Consider the following 15,920-nt stretch of genomic DNA (forward strand, 5'->3'; position numbering starts at 1 on the left):
GTAAGAGGTGAGAACCAGGTGGGATCAAAGGAAATCGAATTGTCATCTAATTCTGATTAGATACCCAAAGCCTTAAATTCACTTGCTGCTCTTGCAGTCTCATTCATGGGAGTGTCAGTAAAGTGCCTCAGCTGCTGCAAGGAATGGGTAGGAAAGGGGAAGGAGCCCACATTGAGATGTAATTATTGTTATTGGGTTTGGAGAATATTGCCGTTAAGTGTTTTTCCCTACTTTTCCCGTCCCACCGTTCTTGTCCCTTGTGATCCCTCTGTGTTTCTAACTCATGTAGAAACTTCATTATATTGCTTATTTAACCATTTCCAACAGTACTGGAATTGACAGGTTGAGTTTTCAGCAATTTCACAACTTTGTGGGCTGTAAATTGAATGTTTTAGGGGCTGTTGAAAAGGTGAAAAGAAAGCTACATCTGCTACCATTTTCCTAATTACATCAGCATACTCTGGGTTTGCTAATGCCAGGTACTCTTGCTGAGAAAATGTTTATAACCATGGCCTTGACAACTGGAAGCAATTACTTTGCAGTGGTTTTCCTTTTGTATTCTGAAACACTAGAATTCTTTTTTCCTCTTTCCTCTGCTTCCCTCCCTACAAAAGAAGCAGAGAAAAATATGAATTTCAACTCGTTATCATTACCTTCTGAATATTTTTCTGCAAAGATGAATAGCTGGAAAATTACTGAAAGTAATGTAAAGAAAAATGAGCATCTGCTACTGAAGCTTCTGCTGAGCTCACTGGTATGTAGGGCTTGTGTGACAGTGGTGGGCAGGTACCGAGGCAGATGAGACACGAGTGTGTCTCGTCTTGTCCTGGCTGAGAACCTGGAGCAGGATTTGTTCCCCATGTAGTGATGGCTGGGTAGTAGATCTGGCTGTGTCCAAGATTTCTCCAGGATGTTTTTCCAGAATGTGTTACTGTGAACTGTCTCCACTTTCTTGAACTGTGGTTTTTGTGAATGTTTGATCAGGTAAGACTTTTGCAGGATTGAGGCAGGATGGGAAATGTTTGCTATTTTGGTTCACAGATGGAAGTAAGAACGAGTCCAATTCACTCTGGATTAGGTGTGTTTGTTGAAGTCTGTGCCTTACCAAAGTAATGCCTGACCCTGAGTCTCCTATACCCTTGGTTTATCCCCTGCCTGTGCTCACTGAGCATTGACTTACACGTTCTGAGTTCTTGTCAGGAGGAGCTCACTGGACCTCCCCTCATGGCACAGCTGGACACTCCACTCTCCACACCTTCCCTTACCATCCTCTTTAGCTCCTGTAATTTTGCTGGGAGATTGTCAGAAGCTTGTGCCTTTCATCCCTGAAGTGGGAAGGCTTTTATTTATTTGGTTAATCTGAAAGTTAAGTGGGTGGGAAGATAAGTCTGCAGCCCCGCTCCACTCGTCACATGGTACCAGCTCTTGTTTCCCCTTGAGAGAGGCAGAACAGATGGAAGGCAGAGATGAAATGAGGATCAAAAGTAAACAGCGTGATTAAGTTTTTGATAAAGGATAAAACACTTATCACATCAAAGCCACTGAAAACCACATTAAATGTTTCCTGAACGTTTCGTGTCCACGTAAGCATTAACTGTACTTGCCATGAGGACACTGGTAACAGCAGGTGGTGGAGCTGGGGAAGGCTGGTGAGTATTTACGCTCGTGGCCCTGCTGCAGGTCACCTGCCTGGCCCCAGGCAGGCAGAGCTGGCAGCCTGCAGCCATCCTCTAGCACCTCAAACCTCTCTTGCCACAGATCAGTGGGCTGGCATTATGTGCATGGTTAGGCAGCCCTTTAAACCATGCCCTGCTCGGTTTTGCACGTTTGGGCACTGGTTTTCTGGAGGTTTTAAGGCACTTGCAGATATAGATAGGTACATCTACCTGTGTGGTGATCCTTTAGTTCCAGGCTTTAGCTCAGTGAATCAAGTCCTTAAATATTTTTGTGTAAGCAGCATAATTTGTGATGAGAAGTGTCTATGGATTGCCTCTTTTCATCACTGTGGTGGAATGCTGAGCTGTGCTGGCCAGTGGAGAAAGATTTAAAAGCAGTTATTGCCATTACTTTTCAATTTCCAGTCTTAGGAACATATGAAATATATCAAAGGAATGCAAAAAAAAAGCACTTTGTAACAGCCAATAAAAGCCATGAATGATGAGCAATTAAACAGAAGAACAGCAAAAAAAAAAAAAGAGCAGAGGTAGAAATAAATACAGGAGAAGGTTTCCTGTTCCAGTTTTTAGCATAACATCCCAGAAGTGCATTTCCTCTGGGGTGGCAATGGGCTGACTTCCAGAAAACCAGATTTTATCATCCAAAAAAGCCACAGTTGAACAAGCTGTTGCTTGAGCTGTTGCATTGCTCAATCAGAGAACTGAACATACAGCCCCAAGACTTGGGAGCCCACTGTGATCCGGTGTGACACCATTGTCCTCCTCATTTTTGGGGTCAGGGAGTCATGAGGACACCTTACTGCAAAGTACCCCAACAAGTGAGGAGGAACCTCTCCTGTGCCACCTTGCTCAGCACCACTTGCTCAGAGCTGGGGCTATTGATTGCTCTGTGCCACTGCTGGTGGACACAATGTTTTGGTAAAATTAGTGCAAAATGCTACCAGCTCAACAGCATTTTGTGTTCCCTTTGTCCAGATAAGGCTGAGACCAATCTGCTCTTGTTTCCAATTTATTATCTTGATTTTCTGTAGGCAAGGAAGGAGCCATGTGCCCTGCCTTTTCCCACATGGGAGGTCCTGTGTAATGGAGACCAGTCTCAGAAAGTGTCTGCCCCTGGATTTTCTTTTTTGCTGTTTTAACCAGTGCAGACACATTTTCCCATCTCCAGATCTCAGTCCTTCAGAGCACAGAGATAGTTTAAATGCCATGTGTGGGCAGCCACCTGTATCATCAGTCATTTTGCATGTTGGGGTGTGGAAGTTTGCCCTTCACTACCATCTCACCTGCAGCACTTCCTCCAGAGCACCAGTTATCAATTGAAATGGGAATCTGATTTCCTTCTGAAATGAGAGGAACAGCAAAACACTGTGTGTTGAATTGGACTAAAGTTCATGGAAGCGCTTATTTGCTGAATGTTTGCATGCTTAAATATCATTGACTGCAGGTTTAACTTCAAGTGATTTTCAAGTGAGATTTTGAGACATTTCATGTGAGCTGTTGTTTCCAGGAAAAGTGGAAAAAAGTTTTTATGCCCAAAGTGGACTTCTTTACAAATATCTGATAATCTGGACTCCATTTTTGCTTGCCATGGTTTATATGATAAAGCTCAGAATGGGGGCAGTACTAAACAGTTTGAGATAGGTGTGTATTAGAATCACAGAGAACCAGGAGGGACCTCTCATGGTCGTTCGTCTGAGCTCACGCTTGAATCAGGGCTTGACGTTTTCTCAAGGTCTTGTTTAGCTGAGTTTTGAAAATCCTTTGAATTGAATATCCTTTCCAGGTTCCTGTTCCAATTTCATATTGTGCTCAGGGGATGATTTTCTCTTCAGCTGGAATTTCCCTGCTGCAGCCTGGGGGTGCTGCCTCTCATCTTGTCGCTGTGGTCTTCTGGGAAGGGTTTGCCTCTGTCTACACCACCTGCCTTTTCCATCATCCAAACCACCGTCAGTACAATAAGACAAATCTGCTTGAGGTTGTTTGCTTGTTTGTTTTCCTCTCAGTGCTTCCCTTGTTTCTGTATTCTGGGAGTGATTGACAGCAGAGCCTTATCCTCTGCCTATTGCAAGCAGCTGTGTATTTGGGCTCTTTCAAAGAAAGATCTTGTTTCTATTTAGTACTCTTGAAAAGAAAACTTTGGAAATGCATGAACAGAAAAAAGACATTAGGTGTTGTGAGCAGAGAAGTCCCTGTCCTATGTTCCTGTCTGCCAAATAATAATGTTAGTTACTTTCAAGCTTAGTAGTGCAAGAGGTTCTTAGTCTTTGTAGAGTTGGCCACATCCTGCTGTGAGCATAATAGTACCAGTTAACAGAGAACAAAAAGGCAGGTAGTTAAAACCCTCAGGTCTTCTTTGGTGGCAGGTAAGGTGGCAACCAGGTGCCAGCTCAGATAGGACACAGGCCTTGCCTGAAAACTTGAGATTAAACCAGGAAATTTCTAATAAAAAGTCAAATTTTATTTCTTGACAACACCCAGGATGGATGTCCCAGTGACAGTTGTACAGCTGTTTCATTTCAGTTTAAAAAAAAATGGTAACTTTTTTTTTCAAAAACATTACTATATATTTCAGCAAGATTTCTCATGTAATAAGATGCAAAAGTTCAGGCAATATCCTGTTTAGATGTGTTTCTATTTGATAATAAAAATGGCATTGACAGTGAGGGATTGCACCGAATAAATCGTTACTTGTGAGTTCTGTTTCATGCTGAAGCCAGGATGTGTCCTGTAAGTTCACAGCTGTTTCAACTTTCTCTTTTCCTCATCTAGACAGCTGTATGTCCATGAGATTTATTTCTTGATCTGTGTGGACATGAAATCCTTATTGGGATTATTGCCATAGAAACAAGCAATAACATAGAGCGTGTTAGAAGTAACAAATGGGATTTGGCAGTGCTTCCCATTTACTACACAGAGTCTAAGCTGTGTACAAAAAGCAGCAATTATTTGTTCTCAGAACCCTATTAGCAGGCACATCTGCACATTCATTAAAACCAGATACTTCAGCTTCCATCCTGGCTGGGATGACATTCAGATATTCTGGTCTTTAAACTAAAATCCAACGTGTATTTTATTTTTCAGTCGAGGCAGGAATTTGTTGGGTTTGGCATTTCGGTTCCTTTTTGGTGCTTGCAGATCCCAGAGGCAGCCCCGTGTGAGCCTCCCAGGAGGAGATAAGATGCAGTGATCAAATCGCTGGCTCCAGGGAACGGTCCCTCCTTTGAAGGATGAAGTCACCCAAGTTTTGCTTGTAAAGCCTGATCTCCCACTGTGCTGGGACCCAGCTCCCAGCCTCTCCCAGGGCTTCACACCCTGCCTGGCTCACAGGACACTGCCCTTCTCATCCTGGGCGGCCCGGGGTGGCTCTGAGTTGGCAAAGCACAGCAGCCTGAGCTGGAGGAGTAGATGGGTTGTGCCAGGCAGAGAGAGGGTTTTACAGGAGTGACCAGAACGTGCTGTACCTGTAGCTGAAGCTGAGCTGACTGTCTGGGTCACAGCACGGCTGCCGATACTTGAGGGAAAAAGGCAAACTCAAAATTTTGAGCCAAATCCACGGGGCAGCTTTTGAAGTTGTATGAGATGGTAAAGAGGCAGGAAAGCAGATGGGACAGAATACAGAAAAGGGCAGAGAAATATATAAAAAACTAAGGTGTGTCTGCTGGCTGAGTGTGCCCGAGCCCCGACAGGCTGAGGTGCAGCAACAGGCACTGCCAGCCCGTGGCCCTTCCGATGTGGGAGGTTGGTGCTGGCTCAGCAGACCCTGGGGTGCAGATCTTGCTCTTCCAGCAGGCAGAGGCTGTGCTCAGAAGGGAGAGCTGGAGTCCTGGGAGAAGTTCTGCAGCTGCTCGGAGCAGCAGGGGTTGGCTCTGATACTCTTCCCATCCCTCATCTGTTTCCCATCCTCCCTTGCATAAGGTAAAATCAAACAGAACCAAATAGTCAGGTCCCAGAAGGGTCCCTTGCTCTGGATGATGTATTTGCAGACCTGTGCGGGAGCATGCACTGTCCTTTTCCCAGTCCATGTCCTGTAATGCTGCCTTTAGCTGAGGAGCGGCTTCCAGGGAGGATTTTAGAGGCACCTTGAGATGCTTTAAAGCTCTCAGGGCAAAATCTGTCATACCTCTGCATCAGCTCAAAAACAAAACAACTTTGCTCAACAGAAGGAACATTTAAAGCTGATTGTAAACCTCAAAATAAGAAATGAAGCCTAGAATGCAGCCTGAAAAACCCAGAGAACCGAAAAACAGGGAGCTTGAAACTGGGCTATGTGCTTAGAGTCTGCCTGCCCTCCTTTTCCGAAGTGCTGAGGACTCTGCATCTCTGGTGAAAGGGATGAGTGCTCAGGATCTCTTTGAAACATTTATTTAGTACCTAAGTATAGATCTAGGACTGACTAACTTCAGGCTCCAAATATAGTGCAGGTGTCTGCCTTCTCCCTCTTCCCCATTTCTTTTCCCTGCTCTTTAATCTCTTCATCAGCTCCCACGTTCTCTGTTCTCTCCAACTTACTTCATTTTTCCATCTTCCCCCAGTTGACTTCTGCTCCTGTTTCCACCTCCTCGCTCACTCTGACACCTCCTCTGTCCCATGGGAGCCACAGGGCACTTTTCAAGGTCCATCCTGAGCAAGCCTGAGGTGGCACTTCTGTTCTCTACTTCTCTCTCCCTCAGTTCTCTCTGCCTCATTCTCGGGAGGGCAGAAGTTCAAACAAACTGCTCCATTCTGCTCAGGAACTTGCTGAATTCAAGTCCCAGGTATCTCTCCTCTCCTATGTGGGACTGACCAGGGATGGCAGCAGAAAGGGAATCACCACAGACACTCTTGTTGGGATTGGGAGCCCAAAGTAGCTGCCATCACTTTCTGGCCCAAAACCAACTCAAAATGTCACATTTTCCTGTGTGCTTCCCATCACAGGCATGGTCTGCCAATGCCAACAATAAAAGCAGTTATCATGAAGGGACTGTGTTAATTCTGTGAACAAGAAACTCTCGTTGATGTCTTGAGTTTTTCAGATCAACCAGGAGACAAAAGTGGCCGTGGGTCTGACGGGTCTTGTCTCTCTCTTGCAGGAAGGCATGCCCCAAACGCTGAGTTCTACCAGTATGTTTACCCCATGTGGCTTCAGCCCTCATCTACATACTTCGAAAGAAGGTGAACAAGGAGGACTGATCTTCCAGGATGGAAACCTTACCTCAGCATCTCTGGATGCTCTAATCCAGCATCTGATACCTACCACTGATTACTACCCTGAAGTAAGCAATTCACGGGATAATAAACGGTTTAATTCTGATGAATTGGGGCGGCACTTTATGCAAAAAGTGCAAATGTGTTAAATTTTGAATTAAGAAGGCTAATTTAAAAGCTGCATACAATTAAAGCTTGGTAAATTGATGCATTGCTTTAAATGCTGCTGCACTGCTCTATAATTGTTCCCATGAAAAAGCAGATCCCAAAGATGATACTGCCTTTAAATAAGAGAGCAGGGTTGGGGGGAGCTGTCCTGGTGATGAATTAGTGATGTAGCAGTTGGAACAGTTCAAAAATAGCAGTGCATCCCAGAGAGGTTTAGAGGAACACTGAAGCAAAAAACTTCCAAGTCTGAACTGGCATTAAATTAACTGAATTTCAGTGGCTGCTGAAGTCAGCCAGGTTTGCCTGTTATGTGCAAAGCATTCCCTCGGTGACAACAGAGATGCTTCTTCTGATGGGTTCATAATTTACCTGGGGTTCTAGTCACACCAGCTTTGCAGTCCCTGGACAGCACAGCCCAGATCCTAATCCTTGTTCCATCAGTGAATATTGTTTTTCTTCACCAGCAGTGTGAGGATCTAAACTGGAAGCAGGTTTATGGTCCTGCAAGCTATTGACTTCATTGGATATTGCACATCCTCTGTGGAATTCAGACACAGTTTGACTGGAAGACTTTTAAGTGCTAATATATCTCCATGGAAAGGCTTGTATTTCAAAGCACAGAGTAGCATTGACTTCTGGGCACTTTAGAAGACTAGGAAAGTTATCAATGCAGAGCAGGCAGCATATTTTAAATTACCCGGAGCTCAGTTTCTGATCAGCTAAAAATAAGTAATGAAGAGGCATCTCAATTAAAAAAAAAAGGAATAGAAAGGCAATAAAAATAGGTAATGGATAGATCAGGCTGTGAGATTTTCATTAAGCAATGTGTGATATGTAATATTATACCTGCTGCTCAGGAGCATGGCTAGGGCTGGGGGAAAGAAGATAATTCAGGTGCCAGGCAGGGTCAGGATGCAAGCAACTGAGGCTTCATGCATATATTTTAAATTCACTGCTGGGATAATTTAAATAATCCAAGGATTTATCCAGCAGACCTGCTTCCCACAGCTTCACAGATGTGGAACTGCATATGATGTGACTTGGCTGATAGAAATGAATTTTGGGGAGTTAGTAGAATAAATGAAATGTTGGTTAAAACAGGCTGGATGCAATTTGCAGGAGAGGAGCAAGATGTGGCTAATGTGGGGGTGTCTGCAGCTCCCAACCCAGTACAACACAGAGATTCCTGAGTGTCTGCACATTTAGATTTACTGGCTCCCAGTATCCTGGTTGTGCTGTCTCCTGTACCTGGGCTTGCTCCTGCAGAGTGACCTACCCACTGTCTTTGCTGGATATTTAGGCAAGCAAGGGCTGGAAGTGGATGCTGTGGAGAACAGATGCCACTGCCTCCTGTGCCCAGTATAACCAGTTCCATATTCAGGGTCAGGAATCCTTATGTCTTCCAGACATAAAGATCTTGCCCAGTGAAAATGCAAAAACTGTGGAGTTCAGGGCTTTTATGGTCAATATTACCCACTGTGTGGCTGCTTACAGCAGGTCTGCTTGTGTTTCTCCCACAGAAAGCCTATATCTTTACATTCCTGCTGAGTTCCAGACTCTTCATCGAACCCCATGAGCTTTTGTCCCGAGTTTGTCACAAGTGCATTGAGCAGCAGCGGCTGGACGACCCTGTGCTGGACAAGGTTAGTTTACCTTTGCAGCAGAAAAATGTGAGGTGTTTCCAATGGGCAGAGAATTCTGGGGCTTTGCTCTGTGTCCTTTGCCTCCCTTTGGGTTGAATGAAGCTTTCTCACAAAGGATGACGGCTGCCGCTGAAATCCTGACATTGAGGCGTCCTAGTATCCATGTCTGAGAGCAGTGCTCCAGGCACTAATCACTTCAAATCTTCTTCTAATTTTCCCTTTCCCCTGTCTCAGTCTTCCCAGGTGACTTTCCTTCTTAACTTCTTTAAGGCTCTGATGAAGCCTGCGGGATGCAAGGAGGTAGGACGTGAACCTCACTCACTGTCAGCTGCAGATGTCAACACACCACTCTCCCATTTTTACTCAATGCCTCTGCCCTTTTCCTTTCTTGCTTCTGGCACAGTAATATTTCCTCCTGGCCTTCCCTATGCCTCTGAACACTCTGTAACAGCATGCAGGTACCCACTCACCTCAGTGCTGACAGACCGGCCGCACGCCGGCGGCACTGCCTGGCACACCAGGAACAAGTGGAAACAGCAGTGAGGCTGTGACAGGCAAACAGATGAGAAAATCCAAGCTGTTCCTGCCTCAGCACTCCTCCTGCTTTGCCCCAGGGACTGTGCAGGCTGATACAGTGTGTAGCAACACATGTGCACCCTCTGGCAGTGCCACGGTGGTGACGTATCCCACTGGATCCTGTTCAGTGCTGGATTCTGCCCAAGCTCTCCTGGGTGCATTGAAGACCTGTCCTGTGCATTACCTGGAGCAGGAGATGCACCTTCAGAGCAGTAGAGGGGGGGGAAAGAACATGCATTAGTTGCAACTTTCCAGAACCCCCAGGATTCTGAAATGATTCTCAGGATCAGCCTTTCCAGCTTTGAAACAGTGGTTTTGGCATCAAATACTGAGTCACCAACATCTGAACACCTGTGCTTGTTTTTGCACAGGCACCTGGTTGCATGAGTAACAGGAGCTCTGCCTTCACTGTGGAGAGCCATTCACCAGACTACTCAGCAATCCGAGACTTGGATTGCCCGTACACTCCTTGTTAATAGAAATATTTGTGTGAAGTGCACCAAGCAAAGCAGGTTTTATAAGCTGTGATAGGTTCTGCTCTGCAATTCTATGACAGATACAAGTTTAGGAGGATTAAAATGTGAGCATTGCACAGTTTTGCTGCTCATTACACTTTCAAGAAATGAGAAAAGCTATCTTATTACAAAGATCTCTTATCTGCCTGGAGTGAATCTGTGTTTTGTAGTAACACAGGGTGGGTGGGACACAGCTGATTTTGTGTTCCCGAGAGTGGGGCCCACTTTGAAACTTTGCACACAAGAGACCTCCCATCCCCTGTGTCCTGTGACTTGCACAAAGTCCCCTCCATCGATTGGTAATACAGTTTACACAGCTGGAGCAAATGTCTCCCCAGACCATTGTAGTTTCCAATAAAGCTTTCCCTTTAGCAGCCACCTGCTGGTCTTTGAGCCTGAGCTTAATGCTAGCTGACAGCAGTTATTTTTAGAGATGTGGTTCATTGAAACCTGTTGTTGGTGGAAAGCTGAAATATGCATTTTAACCACCTTGGTTGAAAAACAAAGAGTTGGGGAGCTTAAGAGTATAATTTTTCCTGATTACAGGGTACACTTTAGCTGCAGTACGTAGGATACAGAAGAAGGCTGTTTGTTTCAGTCTTGTTTTCTGTAAATAAAAATGCAGTTTGTTGTTTAACACAATTTTCTTTTCACATGTTCTTGGATAACAGAGGATGAAAGCTTTGGGAGCAGCTGTGCTGGCCATCTTTTGAGATAACACTAATGCACCAACTGTGCCATTCCCCACATTTCCCTCCTTGCCCCATATCATCCTGACTATTCCCACTGCTGCATCCTCTGATAAATCTACATCAAAAGTAAAGTGGATATCAGCTGTGTGTTATATGACTGAGTGTCCTTGTCCTATCATGACCTTGAGCTCATATGGGAAGAGAGCAACATTATCAGTAGCCCAGGTCAAGTTACTAAAGTGCTGCTGTTTTGTCCGTCTTTTCTTCATCTTACATCTGCCACTGGTCACTAAGTAGTTTTTTCATACAGCCAGAAAGCAAAGAAGCAAAAAAAAACCCTCGTGGTTGGTCAAGAAATTCATTCCAATCAATTTTTCAGAGAAAGATGAAAATGTAGCAGGGTTGTAAGTACAAAAGGGAACAAATGGTTCAAATCAGCAAAAAGGCCAGACGTTTTTGAAAAAGGTATAAAGGTTGCACCAACAAAATGTCTACCCAGCCATAAACCAGACAATTGCATGTGCAGAATACTTAAATCTGCATGTAAAACAAACAGTTGTGCATGCATCTAAGTGCTGGTGTATTTTGCATGCCCAAGTGTATCATTTGTGCACCCCACTGTTTGTATGCATGGGGCAGATTTTGCAGGTGCAACCGTAAATGCCTTCTTTGAAAATCTTTGAAAATATGTGACACACATATTTGCTGGGAGATTTTAAGGAGTAAACACATTTCAATCCCTGTCCATCATTCAATGGTTTCCATTTCAGGCTCGAATCAGAAAATTTGGACCCAAAATCTTACAGCTGCTGACGGAGTGGACAGAGACATTCCCGTATGACTTTCAGGAAGAGCGGATGATTGGCCATCTGAAAGACATGATTCACAGGATAGCCCCGTGTGATGAGGTGAGGATGCCTGATCTTGGATGTTGTGTTAAGATGCTAAGTTCATTTTTCCACTTGGTTTCCTCCTTTTGCCACATTCTGTTCCATGCCTCTTCCCGGATGCTCTCACAGTTTTGTTCTCCAACAACGGAAAAAACCTGCAGTAGCTTCCCTGAAAGCCACATCTCTCGCTTTGGGTACTCCTTGGCTGTGACATGGGGACACATCAGAGCGATCAGTAGAATTTATCTACTGCACATCGAATTGTAGGATAACAATATTCCCATTTTACAGAAGGAATATACGAAGGCATAGCATAGACTGAATGTGCTGGTGACAATTCAAATAGCAACAGAGCTGTGATCTCCCAGGTTAGAATCACAGGATGGTTTGGGTTCAAAGGGACCTTAAATACAATCTCATTCCAACCCCCTGCCATGGGTGGGGACACCTTCCACTAGACCAGGTTGCTCAGAGCCCCATCCAGCCTGGCCTTGAACACTTCCAGGGATGGGGCAGCCACAGCTTCTCTAGGTTTAAGTTCTTGTGTTTGAAGAAAATGCAAATATTAATGAACATGTAGCTTCTCTGGGAGCATGAAAGTGGCAGAAGACAGCAGTGTGTGGCCTGCTGAGCAGCAGCTCAGGGTAGATGCCTGTATGGTCTCAGTGCTCAAACATGAGCTGTGTGTGTGGCAGAGTAAGTCACAGTGAATGGAGTCTCTGGGAGACCTGCTTGCAAATTCAGGTGGGTGAACCCCATAAATTAGTTCAGAAACATTAAAAAGACCACAAAGTCCACAAAAATAATAAGCAAATAGTACACAGAGAGTCTCTAATTACTTCTAGGTTAACCATGGGATGTGGAAGAATTCAGTTCCATTGAAGGCCTGGCCTCAAGCCACAGAGGGCTGGAGTTCAGTAGAACAACAAGAACATACCCATGAGACTAAGAGAGGAGAGAAGGAATCAGCAGGGCTGCAGCACAACAGAAATGAAATTGGGCCCTCCTACGCACATGAAATATGTCAGAAATGGGAACAGCTGCCCTTGGGCTGGGCTGGCATCATGTCTGGCACTTTCAGGGAGCTGTAAGCTGGCCTGGATCCACTGGCTGGGCTGGCCAGCCCGTGGGAGAGAAGGGGTGGGAAGGGGAAGCTGTGTGACACAGTGATGGAGGTGAAGGGAACAAAAATAAACTCAGAAAAGAGCCCAAGTGGCTTCAGTTCCATTAACTAGAGTAGTGAAACTCCCCCTAGGGGAAGAGGCAATGGACTTGCTCCTGCCAACCACCACAAAAGGTGCCTTCCAGCCCTTCAGCATCAGTGAGAGAAACCCATACAGACCCACCAACATCATGCCCACTGGGAAGAAGGAACCAGCCAAAGGGCAAAGAAGAGGGGCTTTGTGTGTGCTCTTTAAAAGCAGTAGTTGCCCTGGTGAAGAGCCATAAATACAGTAAATCAACTTTCTGCATACAAAACAATAGTTTTATTTGTCTAACCTGAGCAAGCACTGCACACCTTTGCTCTGGAGAGTGCCTGGCTGTGTACCAATGCTTGTGGGTGCCCTGGGAGCCCTCAGACTACATTAGTCTCAAATCATTGTTTTTCAGATATTACCAGGCACTGTGATTGCAAGTGATTATGCCTGAGCAAAATCAATAATTAATTTAAGAAACAGCTCATATCCTACAATGCAAATTTCCTTTTTTAAGGGACAGCACAGAAGAGTGGTGGTGCCCGTTAGTCATTCGGAAGAAAGTTGTTCCTGTTGTGAACCACAGAAAATAAAGACCGAAAGATTTGTGATGTCATGCAGTCCATGTAGGTCAGTGCAGGATTTTCCCCTGCAGTGTGTGCTCCTGTCCTTTGTAGAGTCCACTTTCTGAAGGCTCTGTGATGTGCTTAGAAAGGTGTCCATGCTGCGAAGCATTTCTGAGTAAGTGCTGTGATTTGCATTTAGAGCTAGAAATTTTAATTAAAATTTGAGCTCCTAAGCCACCTGCTGAGGCCTGCTGTCTTCAGAGGAACTTTCCTAGTTAAGAACGAAACATTTTCTTTAAATATTAAACAGTAGTTGCTTCTTTTGACTGTTAATGTGGCAGTGAAGTGAAATTGGTTGATGGAGTCCAGCATGCAGCCCCTGTACAGTGGGGGGTCACTTTGTGGCAAGATAATTACCAGCACATTGAAGGTAATGAACAATGTTGTTTTCACTTAGTGAATGTGGTTTAAAGAAGGCAGGAAATGCTTTTACAAGGGCAAAAGCAGGATTTTTTTTCCTTGTTTTTGTAATTTTTCCTCCAATGCACACAGAAAAGCTTTCTGGGCAAGGGTGCACCCAACCACTTGTATCTTCAAGAGGTCTAATTTCTGTGGAATTTTTTGTGTCCCTTAAGTGTCTCTCTCATTTCATTCTTTATTAAGTGATTGGCTTACCTGAGTCTTTGATTACTGTTGTCTATATCTGTTTCTTGTGCCATATGATCTACAAAACCAAGTGAAACTAGATCTCTTGATAAGGATCTATTGAAAGACTGGCTAATATACATGTCTTCCAAGCAATTTTATGCTGCTTTTTGGCTTTTCATCCAAACAGTGAGGAATTTGATGCTGCACAGACATGGCTGGTCCAAGATTTCTCATCCAAACTCCTTTTAGAAAGATAACTGGGTTTCCAGCTAAGCCTTTTAGCCAGATGTTTTATATTTATTAGAAAACTTGGATTTCAGTGCTGTGCCTGCCCGCCCCCCCTCCCCAATTAATTTCCCTGTTTACAAAATATGTTCACAAAAAACCAAATATGTCACTATTTGAGTTTTCACTAAAAAATAACATTGTGTTCATAAGCAGATTTGCAAACACACCTGGATGTAAAACAGAGAAATATTTAGATGGTGGTCAGTAGTTTGAGTCCGGAACAGTCTTTGTAAATCAAAAGTGTGACCACCTGTTTGCATGAGGAATTACATGAAGAAGGCCTGTAGTCTCTTTTGCTTGGAGCTAATACACACCCATAACAGATAAAAAATGAAGGTGGGCTTTTATTTTCCTCACTCAATTTTCACTCTTGCTGTGTGATTTGCTTCCAAATACATTCTGTGTTGTCATTCTCCAAGACAAGTCCTCTTGCCTTCTAGATGCTTGCTTCATTTCAGACTTAACAGCTTTATTTTTCCAAAAAAAAAAAAAAGCCTGTCTACATCCTGCTTATCTGGCCCACGTTCTGGGCCAGCTCAAGAGGATGTCTTTCTTGAGTGGAAGGAGAGGGTCCTCAGCAATGTGAAACCTTCTGTTAGAAAAGATGCGTCAAAGTTACAAAGTGTTGTCTCAAAAGTTGAAGCACTTGGGATGTTCTAAAGGTCTCCAGCCTTTCCTGTAATGAAGACACAGTAGGTGTATCCATGTTATTCTTCACTGTAAAGTAGAAGAACGTGCTACTTCCAGGGTGCAGATGGGATTCTGTGTAGGCAAAAAGGGCACTGACTCTGGTTTCTGGTTCCTTAAACACAAGTGCTGTCAATGCCTAACACTGAAGACTATCCACAGCCTACAAAACTCTGAAGGAGACAAAGGCTGGATCTAAACCACAGGATTCAGTACTTCCCAGGAGCTCCCTTGGGCTGTGTCCAGCTTGGGACGTGACACAGGTGTGTGCTGGTCTTTGTGGGAGGCACCATCTCCCCCAGCTCCTGTGCTGGTGGTGAGCAGGGCGTGCAGGGTGCCAGGGTGAACATCTGCGCAGTGCAGGTGGAACAGAGGCTCCTTGCCAGCCCAGGTTCCTCACTGACAGATGACAAACTGATGTTACTGGCAACTTGTCATTATTAAATCTTGTTTGGATGGGGAGCGAGGAGTTATTCCACTCGTGAGCAGCCAGGGGATCTCTGCTGTGTGTCTTTGTGCCAGAAGAGTTGCTGGCAGTCACCAGCCTGTAAACTGTTCTCCCAAGTGACCATGCTCTTTGAAATTGGGCAAGCACCCACTGCACCCATGCCCAGTGCTCATTTCTCTGGCTGGGAAAGCCCATGAGACCATATTCCTCAGCAGGGTATACTTGATCCTGCATGTATGGCTTTTGCCAAGGGCATTTCCAATCAATCCTTGTCTTTAGAGCCCATCTACCAGTTCTGTCCATTATCTTAGTCCTGTGATGTCTGCATCTGTCAGTCATGAAGAGCTGAAGTCATTTCTTTCTGCCCATCCTCCATGGCCAGCAGCTCCACTCATAGTCTGTAAGGAGCTGCTCCAGCTCTGAGAACCACCTGGGCACCTTAGTAATGATCATCCTGCTGAGCACATGGCTGTGCTCAGAATACAGTATGAGCTTCCTTCAGTAGCAATTAACATTTTGGATGTTAAATACTCAAAGCTACTCGATGCTCCAACCACTCCACCTGGGTAGCAAGCAGCAGCAGCATGCTCCTGCTGCATTCAGCTCAAAAGGATGGAGAGAATAGTGTTAGAAACATTTCTTACTCCTAATAAATAAGAGTTGACAAGGCACCATTAACAGGTAGAGTTCTCAGCCAACATGTAGCTGGTATAAAGGATAGGTACTGAATGCTGCTGTGCTCC

At 44.7% G+C, this 15,920-nt stretch overlaps 1 protein-coding gene across 1 annotated transcript in view; it reads left to right on the plus strand.

The window, feature by feature from the left end:
* RASGEF1C (RasGEF domain family member 1C) overlaps positions 1–15,920 on the plus strand; it is a 72,354-nt gene that overhangs the window by 34,620 nt on the left and 21,814 nt on the right. The window contains exons 2-4 of the mRNA XM_017827988.1: positions 6,746–6,928; positions 8,549–8,671; positions 11,225–11,362. Coding sequence (XP_017683477.1) covers positions 6,752–6,928; positions 8,549–8,671; positions 11,225–11,362 — 438 coding nt within the window. The 5' untranslated portion in view covers positions 6,746–6,751. The remainder of the gene's footprint in view (positions 1–6,745; positions 6,929–8,548; positions 8,672–11,224; positions 11,363–15,920) is intronic.

The sequence above is a fragment of the Lepidothrix coronata genome, unplaced genomic scaffold (assembly GCF_001604755.1).
Source record: "Lepidothrix coronata isolate B3197 unplaced genomic scaffold, Lepidothrix_coronata-1.0 Scaffold144, whole genome shotgun sequence".
Classification (NCBI taxonomy): domain Eukaryota; kingdom Metazoa; phylum Chordata; class Aves; order Passeriformes; family Pipridae; genus Lepidothrix; species Lepidothrix coronata.